The sequence below is a fragment of the Thunnus maccoyii genome, chromosome 13 (assembly GCF_910596095.1).
Source record: "Thunnus maccoyii chromosome 13, fThuMac1.1, whole genome shotgun sequence".
Classification (NCBI taxonomy): domain Eukaryota; kingdom Metazoa; phylum Chordata; class Actinopteri; order Scombriformes; family Scombridae; genus Thunnus; species Thunnus maccoyii.
In genome coordinates this window covers 27,222,453-27,248,302 of record NC_056545.1, presented here as the reverse complement: position 1 = coordinate 27,248,302, position 25,850 = coordinate 27,222,453, and the positions used below count along the sequence as shown (strand labels likewise).

The window sequence follows — 25,850 nt, the reverse complement described above, 5'->3', positions numbered from 1 at the left end:
ACTGGGTTGAGACGCGTTCTAGCCAGATGTTAAAAAGGTGTGAATGCATTCGTCTCTCTAATATGTGGTCTGTCCCCTGTGATAATGGCAGCTGAAGTCACACTGAAATAATCTGCTGTTCTCTCTGTCACTTGAGACGGGGAGAAAAGCAGCTTCAGTGATTTCAACACATGCGATTGTACAGAAGGCGCTCCGAGCTGTTGAAATGTTTATCAGATCCCTGATCAGTTCCACCACTGAATAATGTGTGTGGACGAGAGAGCATTGATCTGTATGGGTGAGGGAGCGGTGAGAGTGAGAGCTCATGAAGACGATATAACTTTGATTTTTGCTCTTTTGTACATTATTATCCATGTGTTGATGTTAGTTTATGGATAGTTATTGTTGCAACTAAACTTAAGTGAACAAGTTATTCTTATTCTGGCTTTTTTGACAGTTAACAAACAAATTCATGTGCATTACTGGATTAGCGTGGGAACACTAACCCTATCCCCAACCAACCAAAACGATATGTAGCTAAGTGTAAATGAACATGTCTAAAATTCATCTGGATTTTGTCCAGATACAAGATACTTGAAATAATAATAGTGAATTGCGCCTGCGAGGTTCTCTGGATGTGAGATATGTGTTGATAGCAAATGTAATAGAGGTGTTTATGTCCCTGTTTGGCCAACAAATGCCTGACTGCTGTGTCATCACTCTGTTTCACTTTGACACACACTTTCCCCATTAAAGCCTGGCTGATGGTTGATTTATAACCACTACCTGGTCCACCAGCCCACCTACTCCTGTAATGGCTTGTTTGAGGATTAAGTAGCAACTTGGACTGAAACTAGCCTCATTTAACTGCATAAGCCTCATCCCTCCAGTGTTCTGGTCCATAAGCTATGATAAGCACTATGTATGTGTGTGTTTGTGATGTACACTGCTATTTTGTACCATTTGTCCAGTCATGCAAACTGCTTTCACGTCTTCACTAATTGCTTGCAGGATTTTTTTGTTTTTTTTTTGTGAGGACATGATTGTGTAATTACTTCTCTGGAAACTCTGACTGAAGAAAACACTGCAGCAGTGTTTGTATCTGCTCTGTGTCCCAACTACATCTCCCAAGACATTTTTATAAACAAGGCACACCAGTGCATCTATGAGACAGCTCATATTCAGCACCTTCCCTTTGCCTCTTTTCCTTTTTAATTTCCTCCTCACGTGACCATATTGGCACGTTTGATGCTGTTTCCCACAAGGATGTTATCAGCGGGCTATCTGTGCTGCTCCACAGACTGGCGACTTGCCTATCAGCTTTACGGCACAGCCAGCCCCCCCCTGTTGTCACCAGTTCACTATGTCCCTGGGCTTCGACAAATCCAGAAGGACACAGGCCTTTTATAAATGTTTATGTGTGTGTGTTTCCACAGGTCTCAGAGACACTGGATGTTCTTATCTGACTCTTCAGGGTGCTTCAGATAAATTTTCACTCCTCTCACAAGGATATGGGGGGGGGGGGGGGTAGAGAGAGGAATGTATGGATGTAGGGTTTCTTTTAGTGGATTGAGTCTAGATTTAGTACAGTTCATAGTGACAGAGAAGTTAGACAAGCAGCACCTGCTTAAATCCACTTTCCTACACCTTGTAAAATGGTAATGCATTCTATAAATAAGAAGAACAAATCCCAAGGCCATGATCGAGAGTCCCTGTGATGAAGACAACCTTTTTGATTAACCGACCATTAAGGAATGAGCCAGTGTGAATTTGTCCTTCCTAGCCTGTTTCCTCTCTCTCTTCTTCCTTCCTGTAGTTACTTTATTCCCTCAGTTGTTCAGAGGCATCGGTATTACCAACCTGATGGTTTGAATTCCAAATTTAATATAAATGTATATGAAATATGATAAAATTGTGCCCTTTTAATGATTGTCCATTGTAGCAGCTGCAGGGGAGCCACTAATTGTTTTATATAAAAAATACCAGGATTATTGGTAAGCCCTGGCTTTCATGGACGAAGTAATTAAATCAAAATGATTGTCACTGTCGATGTACACAAGCAGCACTTGGCTGCTGTGGATATTCACAGCAATGACATTAACCACATCCCCCATAGGCCCATCTAAAAGCTGTCAAATGCTCAGGCGGCCGAGTAAAGTGCCTGTCATTCGTCACCCCTTCATCATTTAATGTTCAATTATGTCAAAACAGCCTTTAGGTCATACTCACTGAGAATTGATGGCAGCTCTGTGTGGCAAGTGGAGCTTTCAGGCTGCATTACAGCACAATCAGTATGGTTCAACAGCCCCAGCCCTCCGCACCACTAAATAAACCACAGCCAAGCTCACTCCCAGGGCACCCACATTGCTTCGAATTCAATAGTTCCAGCGGGGGCACTGGGGCGAGCATTCAGAGCCTTCTTTCTGAGCAGCAACCAAGTTATGAAGTTATCCTCCGCCGCAGCAGAGATAATTGATGTTCTTCGGCACGGTCACAGGGGATTGGCTTGACTGTTTGTGATGGGGAGAGTGTCTGTGCTGTTTAATTTGCTCATTCCAGAGCCCCCAGACTGCAATTTTACCATAATGAATCACTAATGTTCATTCCCACTGTCATTGCCTATTCAGGAAAATGTTCCACACTCTTCAAAGGCTGTTATTTTTTTTGTTTGTTTTGTCCTCATGACTGAGACGTTTTCTACTCACTTGGTTGAAATGAATACCTGATTTCTAAGGTTGTTTACTCAGTGTGTGTGTGTGTGTGTTTGTTTGTGTGTGTGTGTGCGTGCGCGCGCGCGTTTGTGTTTTCAAGGAGCCCTAAACTGAAAATATTTCCACTTGCGGTGTTGATTATGAGAAAAAGATGTGAACTCATACTCCCTCAATCATCCACATTCTTAGATAAATTTTTTTCCTGCCACACACACACACACACACACACACACACACTTGTCATTTCTGTTTGTTCATAGCTGTTTGAAATAGTTACCATTAGACGAAAATACAAGCAACCGTCACTGCCACTGAGACCAAATGCAAGTGTAACTGCATTAAGGATACGTAAAAACCTTCAAGAAGGTAAACAGAAGTAAATCCCAACTCATCACTCACGTCGTTCACGTAGTCTGTTGTTGCCTTGCGAGCCTGAAATAGCTGCCGCCTTTATCTCCCCATGGTAAGACTCGGCTTTTCAGACTTGACTCCCAATGATGCTGTTTAAGGTCAAAGGGTGGAGAAAGAAGCTTATGATCCTCTGTGCCCTCTGCCAAGGCTCTGAGGGTCTTTAGCTTGGCTAGCACAAGGGTCAGGAGAGGTTAGCTTGTCAAACTGACTCCTGGTTTCAGGGTTTATGCTGTCTGCTTGAAGCTACTCCTTACACCACGCAGCTTAACCTCGTGTCTGTCTAGAGGACCTGACCCAATCACCTCTGCGTAGACTGTGTCCATGCTCAGAAATCTACTCTATGTACATGTCACTAAGAAACTAATCTTCCTTGGCTGCGGCCAAAAACTTTCAGTTTCTTTAGTTTTATTATTGTCCTTTTAAAATGTAGATTATGAGAAAATCCCATCACAAGTTATCAATGCATGAAATGAGGTCTTCACGTGACGTCAAAAAGGTACTATTCAGTTTACTTTACAATGATATGAAGAACAAGTCACTAAACAAGTCATTAATCTTCTTTCAATTGTCTAAATGATTAATGAATGAATCATTTCAATTAGCAAAATAATTTGGACCTAAACTATGATGTTCCTTTTTTTAATGAAACCACAGGCATGTTTATAAAGATGGCTCACCATGACGACTTTAACCTAGAGACTGATGACTTCCACAAACGCTTTTTAAATGGTGAAGTAACACTAACTTCCCATAAATCTGCCTCCTGTCTCCACCTACTAAACCTCTCTCTCTTTACCTCCCTCTTTGCCTATCTACCTCTTTCTTTCTCTCACTCTCATACCGTCTCTTAAGCGCCATGGCAACCTTCTCCGAGGGATTGGTTGCCAGGAGACAGGATTCGCTCCCCATTGTATGCCGACAAAGGTGGAGGGGGCGGGTGGTGGGGTTACAATCAGCACGACCGGAGAGAATTGGAGGCCTAGGGGACTGGCACTCCACAATCATGGGTGTGTTAGAGAAGAGGAGGACAGGCAGGGAGGGACAGAGAGGTGGTAGTGGGTGGGTGGAGGGGGGGGTAGAGTGTGTGGGTGAGTGAGCGAATGGCAGTGGGGGTATGGGGTGGAGCACGCTGACACCCTAAATTCCTCCTGCTCATTCCCGGTCTCCCAGTAACCATGCTGGGATGTGCTGTGTCAGACAGTGTAGTGGAGACTGGAGGGACTGAGACGCTCATAGAGACACAGGCAGCCATGAATAGTTATTAAGACAGACTTTTTAATTAGCCAGCGTGCCTCCCCCACTGCTCAGCTCACCTACCACGCGGACACACATACACACACAGGAGGAGACATATTTTTACTACAACAGCAAACACCGAGCTCAAGGAAATAGTTTAATAGTGTGTGTGTGTTGTGTACATGCATGACTGAATTTACCAGCAGCCTATTTATCATAGTTGTTTCTTTTTCCATGGAATGTAATAATGGCTTCTCTTATCAGCCGATTGTATTACCTTCGAGGAAGAAGGCCAGTTTACTTTTGCCCCGGTGCAATTACTCTAAATAAAGACTGACGGTCACCTAGAGAAGTCAGTGATTATGTGGAGCACTTCCTCACCGTGGCAGACTTTGAGCTCAGTAAGATCATTTGTTCTCTGAGTCACGTGCTCCAAGGTTCACACACTGTATGGTTGTTGATAGCTGATAGTTACTGATTAACACTATGAGCTTCTTTTTTGCAGTACACCAACAGGGTAGTTTGTGTTATGCCACTATGAGCAGCTTGTGGTAGAGGATGATTTTTCCAGCCAGTTATGTTGAAATCCTCTTATCTTACCTCAAAGTCTGAACCAAGATTCATGTTTTTGTTACATTGTATACATTTGATCCAATTAGTTTTGGTTTCACATTGCAATTATGTGAGTGTGTTAAAGAACTTTACATGACATACCTACGCCCTGTTGTCATCACCTACGTAAGCTGCATATCTCAATACTTGACATTGATTGGTTTATAGACGGGCGTGCGCCTGATGTTGGTATGTTGTCAATCCAGCAGGTAGCCTTCTATTGCCGTTTGAATTAATGGAGAACAATGAATGAACAGATTAATTTCGTTGCCACTATAACATATTATTATACTATATATACTACAGTTTCTTTATCTTCAGGTGGCATTGCCCATCCTCTCATATCCTCTCACTCATTTTGAGTTTTTTCCAGTTGACTTTTAATAATGTTGTTGGACTATATTTCAATTTAAAACTTGCTCTCCTCCTCTCCTCCTCTCCTCATGTCCTACCGCAGCTCATTTTTCCTTTTCTGGTTCTGATGGTAGCCTGCAGGAACTTCCTGTAATTGGTCAGAAAGTCCAAACCATCCAAAAAATGTTTTCATGGGTCAGTTTGATCTGGACCAAGACCACCTCTTTTCATTGGAGGAACAACAAAAACAGGTTTCACACCTGTAAATTTGGTTTGGATCAAACTGAGAAGTCTGAAAGTCCGGACCAAGCGAAGTAGGTGTGAAAGGGCCCTAAATTAGCATTTCCTGGTTAGTCTTGACAGGGTCTGTTGTTTTTTAATTACATTAAAATTGCGTGATGGTTCCATGTGGATCAGTCCGTGTCCGTTTTCACTTCCAGCTCTTCATTATTTCTTTGCTAATTGTTGGGAATGTCAGTGCCAGCTATTGATTTGACTGGGCTTACCTGACCAGATTATCATTTCCCTTCTTCCTTCTTCCAGCCCCCATTCAACTGACTTTTTATTAGAATGAGTAAAGTGATTTTTTAAAAATTTTTTTTACTGAACTTGTATCTCTATTATTGTGATTTGCATTTAATGTAAAAAGTGACCATCTAGGTGCTTGTACGTGAAGCGTTGAAAGTATTACATGTTTTTTCACAAATGCCTTTATTTCTAAGAATTACGATCACACATACTTTTACCTCATTGACATCACTGAAATATTGTGTTAATGGTTGTATGTTTTGACTCTTAGCATTGACCGCCTGCCTCTGCCTTGCTGTAGTCGCAGTTTTACTCTGATTTATAAGAAAATACTTAAATTATACTCATTTGCATTTACCGCAGTTCCTCTACTGGACTTAATGCTTGCTGTAGCTGGATTAAACAGGTTTATACATTCCTGTGTGTTTATTGAATGTGGAGTCAACCTTACATTACACTCACAGTGTCTGTATTCCCTCTTCTCTGGCACCTCTGCCGCTTGATCCACCAGCCAGAAAGGTTTTTACCAAACAAATCTAACATGATATCCTGAAATGGCAGATCGTCCCATTTGTGTGCTGTGAATGGCAGAGGCCTCTGACTGAACTGTAATTTAAACAAATGCTGCCTAAGGCCTCAGTGGTCCGTCATTGATTTAACAGGTGCATCAGACAGTGTCCTTTATTACCCTTCAGATAAACCAGTCACTCTGATAAACTGCTCCAGCTGAATACTTTCTTTTTTCTCGCGCATTGCAGTTCTCTCCCCTTTCTAAGCAACTTTGAAGAATGCCCCGGCCTCTTTAAGTGCTTGATGAATTGACACAGCTTTCCGTCATGCAGATGCCAAGCTGTGTATCCGTTTTGACAGTGATAGACACGTATCTCGGTTTTCTCTATATTGCCCCCCTGTTTCTCTTGCCTCAGCTGAAGGCGATGGATCGTTCCCATCAAGGGCGTCTGTCAAAATCTGTGGGCTGAAACGACCAGCTGGAGCACAAGCATCTGGGGGAATAAAACTATACTTGTGCTTTGCAACCATATCAAATGCTTACAGGCTCTATGCTTCAACAACAGAGGGTGTGACTGAGACTGTCATGCTCTATTTGTGTGTAAAGCCTCTATGGTGTATTTTCATTCAGTTGTCTAGCACGGCCCAGAAGGGAAGTGAGGTTCTGAGGCTGAAACAGAGCCGATGGACATGAGATGAAGCAGTGACCTCAGCCTGTAGCTAATACCCTCCACACCCTGAGGAGGCCAATATCTAGATACTTAGGTCACACAGTGTTTGACTCAATATCACAATCACTACAAAAGGAAATATTATACTCTCAGAAGAGTATTTTCATTTTCACCGTTTAATTTGCATAGTTGATATCCTGGCAGTCACCTTAACCTTGTTCACACTACATAGATACATAGATTTTGAATGAGAAGCAGTACAAGCAACACAGCATTGAGTGCTGCTCTGCTGAGTGCACTCTTCATGTCTGCCTGCTGCCATGCTGTCAAATTAATAAAACAGAGGTAGCGGTCAGGTGGGTTGGCAAACAGAAGGGGATGCTAGCTTGTGTGGCTCATAGAGTTTAAAATGTATAGCTGCAGTACAAACCCTCTGTACTGCATTATAATATACATAATGCAGTCTGAACACTAGTTTATATCCCTTTCTGTTTGTGTGGATGCATGCAAGCTCATTTGTTTGTGTTTTTATGGCAAACCTTGTAATCAAAAAGGAAACCTTTCCAGAAAGAGAAAAGATGTTTTTTCCTGTTAACAAGTGTTTACAGTAGCAAGGGTGCAATTATCTTTACACGTTAGAGTCAGCTCAATCTGTCAGTTAGTGTAAAAGCAGCTTAATAGGATGCAGATGTGGCTTAGTAAAGATGCTTGGTTTTTTATGTTTAATGCACACACAAGGATGGAATGAAAAAGTTTTTTGTTTTTTTTTATCTGCAAAAGATTTAACTTACATATGTTTGGTGTCATTTGTTTGACTTGATAAGTGTTTGTGAAACATTTACAGTGTTCTTTAGCAGGGACATATTGTGGTGATTTCACATTTTTATAATTTATTTATATAATTTTTTTTAAAGCTGTCCCCCCTCCCACCCCCACCCCCCCGCCCGCTGACTGGAAGGTGGCAGGCTGTCAGAAGGATTTTAATGTGTTGAGGCAGCATGTGACAACTCCATTCTCTATGGACTGTGTTCCTTGCCGGGATTTAAATCTCTTATTGAATGGAGAATCTTAGCCCAGTTGATGTCACCAGGAAATTATGTTTATTCGTTCTAAGAATAAATGCCTAAGAGTCTGCTCCAGTTTGGTGATGGGCTACAGTTTCCATTTATTATTATCACCATTCCTTCAGCTAAGCTATGTTCTGCTCCATTAGTCTTTTTTTTTGTTTGTTTTTCACTGTGTGATTTACATTATGCATATTTTAAGAGGTACTTTGCCTCCCAGACACGATGTAGCCATATTTATTTTATGAGTGAAACATGCCCTGAACAAATAGCAGTTGACAGCTGACTGATTTTTTTTTTCTGTGTAAGATAAGGCACTACAAACTATTTTCATCAACTTTTTCTGCATTAAAAAGTAATGCATACAATGATACAATTATATGCAAGCAACAAAATTTTCAATCACCAAAACCTTCATGAATGTGTGGTCAGTCATTTTGCACAGTGCTCAAAATCATCTTCATGATTCACCTAAAGCAAAAAAACTCAATTACTAATCACAAAGATTCTTTCAGATAGAACTTTTCTTGTTTTTAGTATGATGGATGTTGCACTGTTGACATTAATTCCCTGTCCTCTTTGTGTCTCTCTGTCCAGGTTTGGCCTCTGGTTTGGAGATTACATCTACAGGGCCGACTTCCATAGAGAAGGCCAGCGGTCAGAGTGTGAAGCTGGATTGCCAGTTCAGCCTGGGCCCTGAAGATTCTGGGCCACTGGATATTGAATGGAGCCTGCTGTCCTCCGACAACCAGCAAGAGGACAAAGTGGTATGTGTAGATATTACCCACAAACCTTGAAAATAACAGTTTTATTTCAAAGATAGCATATGAAAGTGCTTTTGGAAGTTTTGTTTAGCGCAGTCATTTGATCTATGTTCAGAGAAGAGCTTTGTTCCTGCATTTTGGTGGGTAGATAATAGGAACTTGTCTGATCTTCTGTATGTGGCTTTTACACACGCCTCAACAATACATCAAAAACACAAATCAGTGTTTAATTTTTAGATTATAAAAGTCCCTCATTTGGCTATAGTGTGTGTGGTTCAACACTAACCTGTTACGTTGTGGTGGAGTCTCTGTGTTGAGGTGTGTTATGCAAGAGGTGAAATGTAATACATGTTTTATGGATGGTCTATTGTGCACTAGTTCTCTGCTGTTGCCTCACACACATACACACAAAGTGGGGGCGATGGGAGCTCTCTTTATCCCAGGCAGTGTCTTTCCTCTCTAGCATGGCCCTCAGCCATTGAAAAGGAAAACTACACGACTCTACAGGAACCCCACATACCCTCAGGGCTTTCACAGCCACAGAGACAAATCCTTGCTACAGATCATTCCAGCGGTGTGATCCTCTCCTGTGGCTCACTACTCCCCCATCTCGCACCTGTCACAGAGCCTTCTCATCCTACACTCTTTTTTTTTTTTCCCCCCCTGTGTCCTGTGGCTTTACTTTTTGGTTTTTTGGTCTAATGTTAGAAACGGATCACAATCTTATCATTAGGTTCCATCCTCCACCCAATTCACTCTCTCTCCACTGACCCAATCAGCGGTGCTTTCACCCAAGTAGAGCTCTCTACTCCTCCCTCTTTTCACTGCTTTCACTATTGTATGGTCTGTGCCATTGTGGAAGCACCGGTTGCCCTCATCTAGTTGTTTTTGACCTACTTTGTTTTGCTCTCAATTGTTAAGTGGAGTCATGAAGAAAAAGGAGGTGGAGTTAAAAAGTCTCATTATTTAGTGTCATTATTGTTTATTCTTTAATTTCCTCTACATATCAAAGTGGTGTTGAACAGTATACTCATACTAGAAAGGTATAACAATACCTTGCTGTAAAAAATGGTACTATACCCCATATTATTAGTACCGGTACTTTAAGAATGACAGTGTTTTAATAAGAGCCGGTGCAACAGCGGGGCAGCAGTGTGTGTGTGTGTATGCAGCGCTCTGCTTCCACTCCCTGCAGGCATAGTGGGCGTGCCAACCGTTTTTTGTGTTTTTTTTTCCTCTCATATGTAAGCTACAGCTTTCATGATGACAGAAGGAGAGGCATGGCTGCAAGCACAAGTGCTCTTGCTGACCAGCTTGTTGACAAAGCAGACGCATGGAGTGAAATATGGCATTATTTTGCTTCCATAGTTGACAGTCAGGGCAAGCCCACAGACACCACAAAGCCCATCTGGAAAAGATGTTTCAAACCTACACAGACCAAGGGAGCCGACACCTCCAACTTGGCAAAGCATCTCACGGACAGACATGCCGACCTGTTCAAAGGATTCAAAGAGTGACAGATAGATTATATACCTGCATGCCCTCGAATAGAAGTCAAACAAGTGTGATTTATTTTGTGACAAGCAAACTGCTTTTCACCATTTGAGTGTGACAAGGCAATTAAGGGCAATGATACCTGTTTAATTTGGCTTTAGCTTTTTAGCTAACATACCAATGTGGCTAACATCTCTATATGCAAACACAATGTTCACACTGATAATGTTAACTTTACCATAACTTGCAAGTTGCTAAACATCAGGCATTCACAAGTATGCAGATCAACAACACCAGTTATAAATGAATTTATACTCAGTCCATACTGGTAATGGTAATCATAGCATGTACATTTTTGTCAATAATTATTGCTGTCACTAGAAAATGCACTCAGTAGAGCGCAGACCTCCGCTAAAGATGTTATTGAGTCATGACGCTTTTTAATAAGTGATATCTGGTTCTAAATATAAAGTTAACTATCTAAGAAATCACACAAACACAAACACTAAAAGCTGATCTAATTATTTACAATAATCCAATTAATGTTATGAATCTACTAATTGATTGTCAAAAACACACCTACATGTATGAAAAACCAAACAAGAAAATAGCACATAAACTACAGTTTTATGGAGCATGAAAATAATAAACATAAATGACATTAACTTTAAGTCTGGCACTTCGTGGTGTTGAAGCTCAAACCCAGGATTACTAGCCTGCACACTACAGTAGTGTACTAAAGTAGACTGAACACAAATGACTGACAATGAATGAGAACAGGCTCTCTCATAAGTAGTTTACAATCTACATACATCAAACTGAAATATATGTTTGTTTTCCATATCCTCCACTGCCTTGTATTGACATTGTCAAAATATTTTAATTTAAGTTTTAAATTAATTTTTTAGTTTGATTTAGTTTGATTTGAATTAGTTGAGCAAAAACTCAGAAGAGACTCAGCAGCCAGACATTTCTCTGTTCTCTGTTTAAGAGCGGCTGAGACTGACACTAAAATGAGAATAGCTGGTTCACCTTAGGTGAGCCTGGTCAGATTAGGACTGGGCGATATGACCAAAATCTCATATCCCGATATAGGTCATGTCATATCCCAATAACGATACCTATCCCGATGTAGCACATTTTAATTCAATGAATAAATAGTTGGTCTGTCCCCTCCGTCTCCCCCCGCCGGCATAAAGCCGCCTCCGTGTGCTTTTACATAGCATGCAGGTGTTCCAGATTGAGAGGTGTGACTGAGATCAGACTGATCAGAGCTGTAAACTCTGCCATGAGAGAGGACAAAGACGTTACCAGGACGAGAGGAGGACATTTCTCTTCGTTTGATAACATTAAAAGTTAAGTTAGACTTTTCTGTCGGCTTCCTGACTTTAAAAAAGACGAGAGAAAAAGAGAGAGAGAGCAGCTGTGGTCAAGTTAGCTAGAGAGTGAATGAAGAGAGGGAGCACTGGTAGCGAGAAAGCCAGTGAATCAGATCAATAAAACGTTATTTTCTGATTGTTTCACAGCAGTTACGTTCTAAAGGACAAACACGTCCACACCCCCACACACCTCCGCTCAACACTGCGGATGTATGCTGCACCGCTTGGTTTGGTCTGAGTACGGGTTAAGGGGCTATAGAGAGCAGAGGAGAGTAGTGCGACCAGAAATGACAGTAAAACGCAGCAGAGACTCTCACACTTAGCTGAAATTAAAAGAGTGCACATAAATTTGGTACATAACATAAATAAAGACAGTCTCTACTGCGTTTTGCTGTCGTTTATAGTCACCGTCTCGCTGCTTCTTTGCTCTTTCTCAGCGCTTCGGGACTGAGCTCAGCGGTGGAGAGCCGACAACTAAACTCGTTATGTTACTGTAAGTGCAATAAAAGCTTTGCCAGTAAAAAGCCAAGAAGAGTCATTTATCAATGTCATCCGCGCAAAAGATGGACAGACTCCAAATGACGAAAAATATTGCCGCAAAGAGTGTGATTTGTGTCACAACGATATAAATGATAGAGCATAAAATGAAACGTTTTTCTCTCATCACACGATATATTTATCATCATATCGCACAGCCCTAGGTCAGGTTAGACTAACCCATTGTCACTTCGGGGCTAACCCCCTTCACTTTCCCAGCAGTTGGGGAAACAATAGACAAGACTTTTCTTTGTCTCGAGAAGCTACAGCATTTATTAAATGACACACTGTAGCCTATACTGTACATTTACTGCCATATTGACAACTTCCTGCTAACCCTTTCATCTGCTCTGCTCACATTCACCGTCACTTTTCTGCAGCTCGCTTTTCATCTGGTATTCTGAACGCATCTGCAGAAATGTATAAAATGTTCCAAAATTGCATCTGGTTCCTCAGGTTATTTTCTATATAATACGCTAAAGCCCATCTGCACACCCTTTAATGTTGGCAAACTTTTACTGGAATTTACACTGGCCAGACATCTCTTTCTGAACACATTTCTTCTCCTTGACCTATCAGATTTTACTCGCTACATACACACGCCCACACTGGTATAGCCTTTAACCAATATGAAGTCATGCACAGACTAAATTCTGTGTAATTAGCAGCATTTTAATTCCAAAGGCCTGCTTAATATATGTGACAGTGTTCGATAGGATTAGGCCGATCTGCTCGGACCAAGGCTACCAGGTCAGGCAAGGAAATGAGAACGAAGGCTAAACTTTATAGCCAGAGGCTCCCAGATGATTGTGAATTAAAGATGATGGTGAACCTTTGCTCACATGGCTTCAGATGAGCAAATCCAGTCTGACCTGCTCTTAAAGAAGCAGCTACTATCAGATGCAGCTTTAAAGTGGGAAACTGACCACAGGATCAGCCCACAAGGTCAAATACTTCACAACTCAAAACCCTGTTTTTGCAATCAGGGGGATGTGTTGCGTGGTGTGTCTGGAATGTGCAAGTAAGCCTTACTTTAAGAATTTTCATTTTTTATGAACCATATATTCCAAATGAATCATCTTTGCATTGATGCAATCAGATGTAATTTCACAACATTATCTATTCAGTCCAGTATCTAGTGGGGAATGATGGCCCCATTCATCTGATATATCCCACATATCACCAGGGTCTTTTTGAGGGTGGTGAAGCATAGCTAATGCATGTTGCTTTGTTGGGCTTGAATGAGAGATGCCATGCGTGCCTACAGTAACAATCATTTGCATTTTGGCTCTCACTGTCAGCCTACAGATTAGCTGAAAGGAGGGTGTGCCCTGAGTATTTATCGCCACTGTGAGAACAACCAGGAAAACAATTATGAAACCAAATATGAATGGCGTCAATACCAGAGGAGTATGCCCAGAAAAATTAATTAAAAACACATTGCTTCATCCCATGTCATACAAACCGCCTCTTTTGTTTTTGAGCCTTTTGTTTACGGAAGTTATTGCAACAGGAATTTGTGTATGTTGGCAAAGTATCGGAGGATTTGGATGTTAGGCCATGACGCTGTTTAGTGAAAATTGTATTATTTGTCAGTGATGATCACACGCACTCATGGCCATGTTGTATTACATCCTTTCAGTCCTTAGTGTTGAAGGACGCCTCATTTATTTTCAAGTAGTTGTTCTGCTTTAACCTTGCACAGCAGTTTGCCGCAGAGCTGTTCCTGTGAAAGCATGTGGCAGCGGTACTCAGAGTCGTTCAAGTTTAAAGCTTCTATCTGATCTGCAGGTTGTTTAGAGTATACAGGTAGCACGGCTCTCTGCTTTGCCTCTCAAATGATCTGCGCCTCTTCCTCTTCCCTCCCTGAGCAACAGCATCACATGACAATGACCTCATCTTTACATGTGTCTGATGAAACTAAGCCTGGCCAATAGAGGTCTTTACCTCTGCAGCATGATCCGTCCACTGAGAATGCCCAGACCAGGTGGTGATTGTATCATTGAGTGTCCTACCTGTTATAAAACGCAACACACAGACAGTGGTGCTCTTCTGTCCTTTCCAGCCCCGCCAGCTTGTCTAGTCATTTGCCCTTTTCATTTTCATTCCCCGGGCTCTTTATGGGATTTTTTTTTTTTCATTGGATCATGATTCTCAAGGTTATTGTGCAGTACAGATTTTTTTTTTTTTTTTTGCTAGAGGTGTGCATGTGTGTAAGCACTTCCATCTGTGCGCCTGTGAAGTGTTTGAGCCCAAGTGAGAGTTCTTGTCTGGCTGAGCTCGGGGCAATTTAATTTCCTCTCCTCCGTGGTCTCATCTCGCATATCACTGTTATTACTACTGATGTTCTGATCCCCAGTGAAGTTGGAAGGATAGGTTTCCCTCCCCTGAGAACCAGGTGGAATTTTAACAGAATTACCTGTTTATAAGGCTAATATGTACAAGATGAGCACAGCCCCAGTGCGAGAATACCTTCATTGCTGCTCCAGAAACTAGTCTTCCAGTCAGAAACAAGAGCAGTGAGGCAAATTTGCTGTCGACACACTAAAAACCTCACTCAATTCGTATCCCTTTGTTTTGCTCCTCTCGTGCTTCCTTTGAGTGCTCTGCCTCCTCTGATGGGTTCATTATTCTTTCTCTCCTCCTGCCATGTTTAGTTTTTCCTTGTCTCCACCCAGGGGTATTGCTGTGCATATGCCTGGTGTTGATCGTGGCACAGAAAAGCCTGTTGATGAGTGTCTCCAAGGAAATGTGGAAGAATATACCAGTGTCTGTGAAAGAGAATGAGAACTCTTTTCATTGTTGTTTGCTTTTCTTTTGCCCTCCTTGTTCTTTTACTCGTGTTTTTATTTTTTCCCCTCCTCCATAAGCCCCGCTACAAGCTACGAGGCTTGTTGTTGGCTCCACCTGGGCTTCATTTCTAGGCATTTCCTTGCTGCTTTCATGACCTAAACTGTGTGTGTGTGTGTGTGTGTGTGTGTGTGTGTGTGTGTGTGTGTGTGTGTGTGTGTGTGTAGGGTGGGGAGGTGGTTTGGACAGAATTGGGGGGCTACTGGTCTTTGTTGACACAGCAGGTGTTGATTTGGCTCCACAGTGGTCGCTTTGTTTGTTCCACCTTAATTCTTCTTAACCACAAAAAGGGCAAAGCAGCACAAGCTGGCAGGCTGAAGGGCATTGCAGAGATAAAAGGGAGGGTACTTTTTCTCTTCCATATATTTTGGTTGGTTCAGTGAGCAAGGCCTTAGCTTTCAGACAGCACACAACTGTCATTTCAAGGTTTTATTTGTTTTCTCGAAGGACTTTTTATAAACGGATCAAAGTCAGATACAGCACATCATTCTAAGTTTAACTTCCTAACTCAAACTCTCCTTTCCATGACCAGGTGATCCTGTACTCAGGTGACAGGGCCTATGAAGACTACTACCCCCCCATGAGGGGTCGAGTCCATTTCAACTCAGCCGACCCCAAGAATGGCGACGCCTCCATCAACCTGACGGGGCTGAAATCGTCGGACTCGGGCACCTACCAGTGTAAGGTGAAGAAGGCTCCTGGTATTCGCAGCAGGAAGATGCTGCTGATTGTCATGGGTGAGTGGAACGGTCGCTACAGAAAGACAAACCACTGAACGCACTTTGGTGTTAGGCTAGCAGTCTTCTTTTTTTTTCTCTCTCTCATAGGGTAAATTCACTCTCACTACACAGCGGAAATGCACCAAATCACACGCCCTTTGCCCTCCTTGGCTGTTTTGATGTAATCCCTTCTAAAATCGAGTGCATAACCTTCCCAGAGGCTGTGGAGCATTGCCCCCTTTGTGATACAATGCTGTATTCACCCGAGATGCTCTGTGGTTGTCTAAAATGATAATCCTCATTTGTTTTGGTTTTTTTTACACTAAATATTATGGCCTTGATTTATTATTTATCACAAGTATTAGTTTTGATGAACAAAATTATTTTTTGTGTCTTGCAGTTTATCAAATGTTTTAAATTACAACACTCATTTTAAATGAACCGAATATTTGATGCTGTTGGTATGCAAATATTAGACATTTTTATATAATATTTCCCTATAATAATATGATTACTAGGGCTGCAACCAACGATTGTTTGCATTATCAATTAATATGTTGATTATTTTCTCAATTAATCAATTGAATCTATGGAATTTCAGAAAGCTGTAAAAATTGTTGATCACTGTTTCCCAAAGCCCAAAATGATTTCCTCAAATGTATTTGTCCCAACCCAAAGATATTTACTTTACAATCTCATACAGGACTAAAGAAACCAGAAAATATTCATTCATATATATAATGTTCATTTGAGAGGCTTTGAGAGGAAAGAATTTTGTCTTTTTTTTTTCTCAAAAAAAGAAGAAGTTGGCAATTAATAATCTGTCGGTTGTCTAATTGATTGATCAACTAATTGTTAAGCTCTAATAATTACATTTATTGACTTTGAAACCTTAATCAACACCTTAGATAGTGCAGGCAAAGCTAATCAAACAAATAATCTGGAATATTACAATGATATCTTGTCTACAAACAGTAGAAATGCAGTCTATGCACTCAGCTGGCTTTTTATTGTAGAGGATGAGATGGGTGACACATCAGAGTTGTATAAGTCAGATGATTCCCTCCCTAGGCAAACACACACACTCAGGCACAGTGGCCTGGCTGGTCATTCAACTGACTAAATGATGTCGAAAGTGAATTGCCTCCCGAAACCTGCCTGGTATTTGCATATGGGAAAAACAAGTCACATGCGCTGCGCCGCACTAGCCTGTGTTGTGAGATAAGCTCTGTATTGTGCTGTTATCGCAGCCCTGTTATCAGAATAGTTTCACCCTTTCTATAGATGGAGCCAGCTTCAGAAAATGGCTGCTGTTCTTGTTGACATGATATCATGTGTACAAAAGTGACCGCACCGCACCAACTAGCTCAACCAGAAAGACGTGAGCTGTTGGAAAACAAACAGGTTTCTTAGTAGTCATGTTGTTGCACCACTAAGCACTTCTCTCAGTTCTAATAAAGAGCTACAGTTGACCCAAGAACCATTGACAAAGCCCTTGGGGAGGTTATTAACACAATAACTGATCTGACCAGAAATGGCATTTAAAAAATTAATCACCACTTATGTTATGGCTGATATATACAGAATGCGCATATATTCACTGTGACAGCTTCTCCTCCCTGCAGCAATTCCTCATTCCTCACCAGTAAAAGAGGTTAGCAAGCAGGCTAATGTTCCTGTTTGACAAACATTTATAAATAGAAATACAATGTCATCTTGGCAGCTCATTATTTTTTCCAAACTTCCTAGTTTGAGGCATAATGTTGGCATATATAGAATAGAATCAGTACAAGCTGAGGTTGAATGTAAAAATGTATTTAGTAGCCGTGTATTATGATGTACATGCAAATACTGAATATTATACATAATTTGAATTGTTGATTAATTGTTGATCCATTTATATTACATTCATGTGCCTTTGTTAAAGTAACCAAAATCACTTTGTGCCTCTCCTCAGTAAATATTTCTTAAAACATGTACCAGAGGTTATTGCTACTATTTTGTAGCATCTACTGTTAGATATTATTTCTAGTGGTTCTTGTGCTTATTTTGGTTGTTTGTTGCTTGTGATTATTTGATTTTAGCTTTCTTTTGTAAGCTGCTGTGGATAAGAGCATTAGCTAAGTGACTAAAATTTAAATCCAAGTCATTGGATTGTGGTTAAGTTGCAGACGTTTATAGCTATAGTGTGCATAAGAGAGAGAGAGAGATAGCTGGAGGCTACTGAAGCTGACAGGCTGCTAGCTATTGACCCCGGGGGCAGGGGTGTTCTGAGCAAAGAAACACTGACAAGGAGAGGCGAGGACATCTTGCCTGCTCTGCATTTTACCTTCAGGTTGATCTTGTCACAAGGTGGATGGTCCCAGGAACAGAGGAGAAGTGCACAAACATAAACACACCTCAATATATATATACCGGGTGTCAATGTGCCTTGTCACAGACACTGCCACATGCAGGTATACACACATGCTGACACCCACAGTACACATGGTGTCCTGTGTTCAGGTACTGTACAGGGGCAGGCAGCATCCCTTGTTATGTATTCTCCTCTGGTCACAGCTGGACGTTGAAGTTAACATGAGGAGAGTACCCACCTGCAGCTCAGTGCTGCATGTCAGCAACTCTCACAACTGTTCACTGTTTCTGACTAGACCCCACCTATATGCTCAACATCCAATCATTAAGCTCTGCCTGCCCGAGATATGACGATCCCCATCACATCCAGGATCTCACCACAAAGCTCAACAGCCAATCTCTTGAATTCTGTCTGCCTGCTAGTGCCCACTAGTCGGTTATATTTCACTTTACAATCCAACAATCAGTTGTCGCCTCCCGACCGCAATGCATACCACAATCGAGCTATCCCTTTCTACTTATCTCGTTCACAAGATAGCCTTGTGAAACTCATAAATCTCAGTTCATTGTTCATATAACAGAGCCTGTATCGCTCTGCCCTTTATCTCTCTGTGCTCCTCCAGCCTCTGCCACCTTCTTCTTTGACCTCATCTTTCAAACAAATAAATCTACTCCTCGGACAGCAGTCCTAATATGAGAAGCTGCGCGTTGCAGCCGTAGATGTGTCGAGTTGACTTTCACCTTTTAAAAGATGCATTCAAAATGTCGTAGCTCTCTGACATTTACTGTGTGAATGTGTGTGTAGGTGCAACACAGCAGCAGCAAAGTGCAGGCCAGTGAGTTAGGAGCTGCGCAGCCTTGGACTCCATCACTCTAACATCTGTCCATCAGCACTCGCTTAATTTTTGCTCTCTCGCTCTCTGGTTTGTCCCCCCTCTATGTCCTTACCCCATGTGTGTTTATTAGATTACTAGGAGCACTCAGTACTGTCAGTCTACTGTTAATCCTTACGGGTTTTGCCTGCTAAGCCCCCCCCACCCCTCCCTCCTGCCTGACACCTGGTAGATCTGGAGAGCGCTGTTCCAGGGTTTTGTTGTTACAGAACCCATTACCACACCATGATGTCAGCTCTCTGTCAGTGAACTCAGAGTACAGACTTGGATTGTAGCCTCAGATTTTCTTTATCCAAACATTATCCCTCATACTCCTTTTCTCTTTTTCTCTGCCCTCCCCTCCCCTACCCTCCCCTCTTCGCCTGGCTGACTGTGTGTCTGGGTTTCACTAGAGTTGGTCTGCTTTTAATTTGGAGCTCTGTTTGTTTTTGAATCCCCCATCTCATCTCCTGCCAACGCTCTGACTGACCGAGGAGTGTTTGCACACATTCAGCCTTCAGACCCTGAACTCTACATGCACGTGTGTTTGTGTGTCCAATGGCACACGTTGCCGTCGGACACACTTCTTCGTCGCCATTATCCTGAGTGACAGCTCCTGTAATGACAGCAGCTGTATCAATTACTCTGATTACTGTTCTCATTACGCTGATGACTGCTGCTTTGAGAATGGGAGGGAAATCAACTCTGGGAGACACTGCAGAAAACTTGCCCACAACATGCAAGATTGAAAAATAGCGGGGTGGTAGGTAGGAGGACTGTTTCGGCTGTGTCTGCTATTTTTCCACCTCAATCACTTCACTCCACTCCTTTTCTCTCCACAGTGAAACCATCCAAGCCCAGGTGCTATGCCGAAGGCCCCTCACAGGAGGGCAAAGACATTGTGCTGAGGTGCATATCCAGTGAGGGCACCAACCCCCTGCAGTACAGCTGGGAGAGGACCAGTGACAACAAGCTGCTGCCTGCCTCCGCTGTGATGGGTAATGGACTCTTTCACAAACAAACAAGTAGAAAACTGATTTCAAGTCCTACACACAGGTCTTCTTTCAGTTTCACACTGCCATCTCTTCAATGATGTGTTCTTTGCCCTCACTATAGATCCTGTGGGAGGCACCATTAATGTGCGGAACGCATCTGCCAGCGCATCTGGTACCTACCGCTGCACTGCCAGCAATCGTGTTGGCACTGAGGAATGTGTACTGTATCTCAAAGTGACACCTCGTGAGTATTCAGCCAACTTCATATCGGTGCACTTATCTGCATTCAGCCAGTTTGACATTTAGACCTGCTGCTCTGCTGTCTGACCACCTTCAAAAACTGTCAAATGTTCAATATCGAGTTAGAGCCCAATCTTACTTTTGGAATACAAAAGCTTGTTGCTGGGGCAGTACCCTGAACAGATACAATATGATCCCCTTTCTTTCAAGTCAGTGTTTGTTCCTCTGCCTTTTCTACCTTTAGGGAAAATCGATGTACTCCAAGTAACCAAAAGCTAACTATAAAAAGTGGTATGATCAAATGGTAAACACTGAGACAAATCAGCTTAAATGTCAGGCTAAATTGGAACAAATATTTTACCTTATATTATCAGAAACTGCTTTGTATTGTTTGTTTTTTTGTTGTTTTCTTTATCAGAAGCATCTGGGATCTATTATGATGAGCCAGTTATGGTAAATTGGGGAAAAATTAACATTTCAGTGCAGCTAAAGTTCAGCTTTGTTCAGTTTCCTCAGCAAAAAAATCAAAGATGAAGGTGACAGCAGTAAAGGTCATGCCAGTTAATCACAGCTAAACATAGAAAATTAATAGACTGTAGCAAGCCAAGTGTTTCAGATGATAGCAAGGTTAAATGAGAAGTTCACAAGTCTGTCTTAAAACAACAGTCAGGTGCCCATATAAACATTGAAGGAAGTTTTACTGGCTGTAATAATTCATCAGTTCATACTGCTCCCTTTATAATTTGCTTTGTTAGTTTTATGTACTTATGCAAGTGATGAGAAACAAAATCCACACCCCTTCTTATGTGTAAAAATGTACTTAAAGGTTTATCTAAAGCTAATTTGAGGCTTCAGCAGTCTGCGTTGATCAAATCAAATGAATATCTTGCAAAGTTAGAGCCTTTTTAGTATAAAATTCCTCTTTTTTTCTTTTGGACAGCTGAAGCCTCAAATAAGCTTCAAATAAACATTTGAACACATTTTTTGCACAGAACAAGGACTGTGGAATTTATCCCCCATCACTTACATAGTAAGCACATTAGCAAATTCTGGCTCCTGTCATCTTTTAATGACTAGTATAAACAAGAGGAATAATCACAGCAAGAAGAATCTGCTCCAATATCCATATGAGCACATGACTATTGTTTTAAGACAGACTTGAAAATTTGTGAATCTGTCCTTTAAACCATGGTTCCTTCCTCAATTCTACCACCAGTGAAGTAAGAATAAGAGAAATAAAGTGTAAATTTGATTCACATGTGTGTTGTACAGGGCAGTGCGTCTACTGTTCAGTGTCTTTGAGTAGTAGAGGCTCTGGTACCACACACTGTGACAGCGCTGTCAAACTCAAGTGCTCAAGAACAACTTCTCTTACACCTTTCATTGTTTAGTCTTCTTATTGACCATTTTTACCATCTTGTTGGGCTACAGACTGTGCCAGAGGTACAGAGGTTCTTGCCTTGACTCTCTGACACTCCTCATTAATCCTGCCACTGTTTCAACCTAATCCTTAAGGGCCAGGTATACTCCAAAACAGACCATAGTTCTGTTCTAGTCACATTTGGTGTCTGCATATTGATGTGCAGATGATGAAATTTATGCAGAAAGTATAACTTGCACTTTACTGATTGGAGGATCTCTTGAGTGACATTGATGATTGTTGAACTTCTATTTTGAGGTATTTGCCTTAGTTATATTCAAGTAATTACTATCCAAATTGCATTTACCAAACCTTCCAATCCTTTTCTTCCTTGTGTTTTCCAGCCCCCAACACTGCAGGCATCATCGCAGGAGCCATAATTGCTGTACTACTGATCCTCATCATTATTGCCATCATCCTCTTCTGCTGTTGCCGTGCCCGTCACAGGAAGAAGTACGAGAAGGAAATCTGCAATGAGATAAGGTACACTCACTAAATCATTAATGGGATTTGGCTCACAGACATAGGATATAGGATATTTTGTATCATTGTGTAGTCTCCACTATATGAGGAATATGTCTCAGCTTGTATAATATTGGATAAAAATGAGAGGATAAAAAATGCCATAGGGTAAATATGAGTGTTATTCTCAGGTCTCTATTTAATATGACCACCAGTCATCTCAGATACTCACACACACACATGCACACAAACATGCCTCCAACAGCTCCAACAACCATGAAAATGTTTTTTTTTTTTTCTCCATCAGCGTTTTTCTTTTTTTACCCCTCCTCAAATAAACAGCTGTGGTAATCAGTTTGAAAGCTTTGTTTGCTCTGTGGATCCTGTGTCATGTCTGCTGCTGGCTGCCCCCCTCCACTCCCCTCCAGAGCCACCTACCCCTCCCGCCATCCAACTCTCCATCCGGCCCACGGGCTCTGTACAACCCCTGGGCTTACTATCACTCTGCTGCGGACTGAATCTGTCTAAGACCACAATGTGACACTGCTCACGCTGTAGGACAAAGAGGATTAGACCACTGGTCCTGTCTCGTATACACAGACACACATATTCGCTGAAACACCACAGCATGAAGCTATGGACTACACAAGCTCTGGCCCCTCAGGCTCAGTTTGATCGAGCATTTAACTGGATTATTGCTGCTTATTAGTTGTTAATGTGGTGGCAGAGGGAGTAGAGGGCATAGCTGTATTTGGTTGCTCAGCTCAGTCTCTAAAGGCTATTACACAGTCAGTGTGGCTGCAGTGCAGACGCTGCCCCAACCAATCAAACGGGCCAACTCCAATTATTTGTCCCTCTTTATTGAGTCAAATCATGTTTCGCTCTTGAAATGACTCCTGCAGACTCCTCCAGTATTCATTGTGTTCCTCAGTGTGCAAGTCCCAGACTTTTATACTTGTGTACCATCAAACTTCATTATGGTTAATGGCACCTGAGAAGATCATTTTCCATATTCAATTTCTCCAACAGGACACTCATATGAGCTCATGAAAATGAGTTTACAGTCTTGTCTTAATGTCTAAATGTGCTGCTGTCTCTGTTTCTTCTCAGAGAGGACGTGCCTCCTCCTAAGAGTCGCGTTTCAACGGCACGCAGCTTCACTGTGGGCAGCCAGCGCTCCTCCCTGGGCTCTATGTCACCTTCCAACCTGCATGAGTACGCCCTGAAGCCCCAGTACGACAAGATTCCCTCATCAGAGGAGTTTGAGAGGCCTCCAAGCCACGCCCCTCTGCCCCCGCCCACCGCCGCCAGGATGGCGGGCCCCAACCTCAGCCGCATGGGGGGCATCCCCGTCATGATCCCTGCCCAGAACAGGGACGGCTCGATTGTCTAGCCTGTCCTCTTCTTACGAAGGGACTGTGCAACAAGGGGAGAGGACGGAGGAAGGGAGTAGGACACAAGCCAATGAAGATGGAGCAAGAGCTGGGATGGGCTGACTCGCCCGACTTTTAGCTCTTCATTATTTACAAATGGAAGTATACTTCTCTTATGAAGACCTGGCTCTGGTGTGGTGCTGAGAAGAGAAATTGAGTTGTACTGGAATCACAACAGAGCACATTAACTTTTTATCAAATACAAATAAAAAAAACAAACTTTTATGAATTTTACTTCCTGGACTTTCTCACCGAAAAATGAATTAGTGTGGATATAAAGCAGAATGGTCAATATACAAATTATATTGTACATATTTGAATGCATGTTTTTTTTTTTTTTTTTTTTTTTAAACAAAGATGGCCCTTGCTGTAGAGATACTGTATGTTCAAAACGGATGCAGGCCCTTAATTGGCCAGCTGTATGCGTGCATGTATGTATAAAATTACAGCTGTATGTGTGTGTGAATGTATGTGAACAGGAGTTTGGGAAATGTATAGTTCATTTATCGTCTTTTAATGCTTACATAACAGTATGATCATTTGTCAGGCAATCCAGTCTTTTCTAGTTTCTTACAAGTTTTTAACTCCATAAATCTATTGTAAAAGTAAATGCTCTGTTCTTTGGAAAAATTAAGACCAACTTGACGAAAAACCCCAGATTTGAATTAATCTGATAACAATCCTCTGACTATTAGAATTGGAAAAATGCCTATTTAGGTCAGCCATTTGCTACTGAACCGTTTGCTGTTTGAATTGTCCAGTCCGTGTTTGGCTGGGGGGCTGAAGGGGACAGGATTGGCTGGGGGTGAGGGGGAGGTTCAGGCCACTACATCTTGTGATTGGGTGGATTATTGCTTCTTGACCAAGCTTAAAAAACAATAAAAGACCAGTCTCCATCCCCCCATCCCTCCTCCAGAGATCTTAAAGGAGGTAGCATAGAGGGAAATAACAGGGGCAGCTGGACCACGAGGTTCACTGAGCAATCTGCTTTGATTGTGTTTGACTGTCAACAGGCCCCTAACCCCTGTGACCAGCAGAACATCTATCACCTCCCCACACACACACACACACACACACACACACACATCTTATTAGCAGGACTAGAGCACCCAGTCTTAATTTCTCATCTATAGTAGCGGTCACCCCCCTCAGCGGTCTGGCATATGTAATCCTCCTTATTTGCAGTTGCATTACAAGGGAGCCAATATCTTGATTAACCTTCTCTCTGTAGTCAATATGAAAGCCGTCATGGCCTCTGTAGCGTTAATTGGACTTTTTAATGAAGGATGTAACACGTGCGTACATGAAGAAAGCACACACTAAGAGAAACAAATGTGAAGAGCCTTTTAGAAATACTGTTGCTCTGTGGCAACTTTATACCCGCCTGCTTCGGTTGAGTTCATTTTGCAGTTTGTTGGTGCTGGATAATATAAATGTTGGTTCAGTCAGTCAGTCAGTCAGTGTAAGTCGCCATTGGCCTGTTCTTGCAGTTTAGCCAGGAATTCATACTTTGAGAAAGTGGAGAAGAACATTTTCTGTGTTATTTGACTCGTAAACCCTGCCCCATTCTTTTATTGTATAGAAAAATGTTTGGAATCTCAACATCTCATCTTGTCTGCTACTTTACAAGAAAAACAGTATGAATACTTGGGAGTGGGCAAATTCTGTTCTTTTTGCTCCGACGCCTTATTCTGTTCCTTATTTTAGCCTTACACACCTCCGATAACTCCACCTCTGCACAGCCCTCACAGCTGGATTCTTATGACTTCTATTGTGCCTTGTAGTCCCAGTTGAGTTGTGTCATAGCACGCCCGCCGACGTGCGCTGTGCTATGTGCAGTAGCATTATTCTGACTGGCAGCCACTAGAACAATATCAGTACACAGTGAGCCTATTGATTGTTTTCTGTTGCCTCGATCAGGGCAAATGTAGGATTTCCCACACCCACTCACCTCATACAAATCCCCCCCGTAGCTTCACTAAACCTTTATCACTGTCTTAAAGCTTTTAATTTTGTATTCCAAAACATGAGCTCATGTTTTTTTTAACTGTATTTAAACTTCAGTAATTGATGTGCTTTTCTTTTTTTTTTCTTTTTTTAAAGAAAATAACATAAATGGTTCTGGCTGTATGTATAAATATCCTGTTGAAGTAACCCTATCTAATCACAACACAGTCGAATGATATAAAGATGATGTTTGTATGTATATGTGATACTCTGCTGTGCTGTGCTTGGCAAATCTATAACTCAAACA

General features: G+C 41.9%; 1 protein-coding gene across 1 annotated transcript in view; it reads left to right on the top strand.

The window, feature by feature from the left end:
- cxadr (CXADR Ig-like cell adhesion molecule) overlaps window positions 1-23,942 on the top strand; it is a 36,973-nt gene extending 13,031 nt beyond the window's left edge. Inside the window, exons 2-7 of the mRNA XM_042431906.1 lie at window positions 8,674-8,843; window positions 15,633-15,837; window positions 19,889-20,044; window positions 20,163-20,285; window positions 22,046-22,184; window positions 23,274-23,942. Of these exons, the coding sequence (XP_042287840.1) occupies window positions 8,674-8,843; window positions 15,633-15,837; window positions 19,889-20,044; window positions 20,163-20,285; window positions 22,046-22,184; window positions 23,274-23,556 (1,076 nt within the window). The 3' untranslated portion in view covers window positions 23,557-23,942. The remainder of the gene's footprint in view (window positions 1-8,673; window positions 8,844-15,632; window positions 15,838-19,888; window positions 20,045-20,162; window positions 20,286-22,045; window positions 22,185-23,273) is intronic.
- Window positions 23,943-25,850: the final 1,908 nt, after the last annotated feature.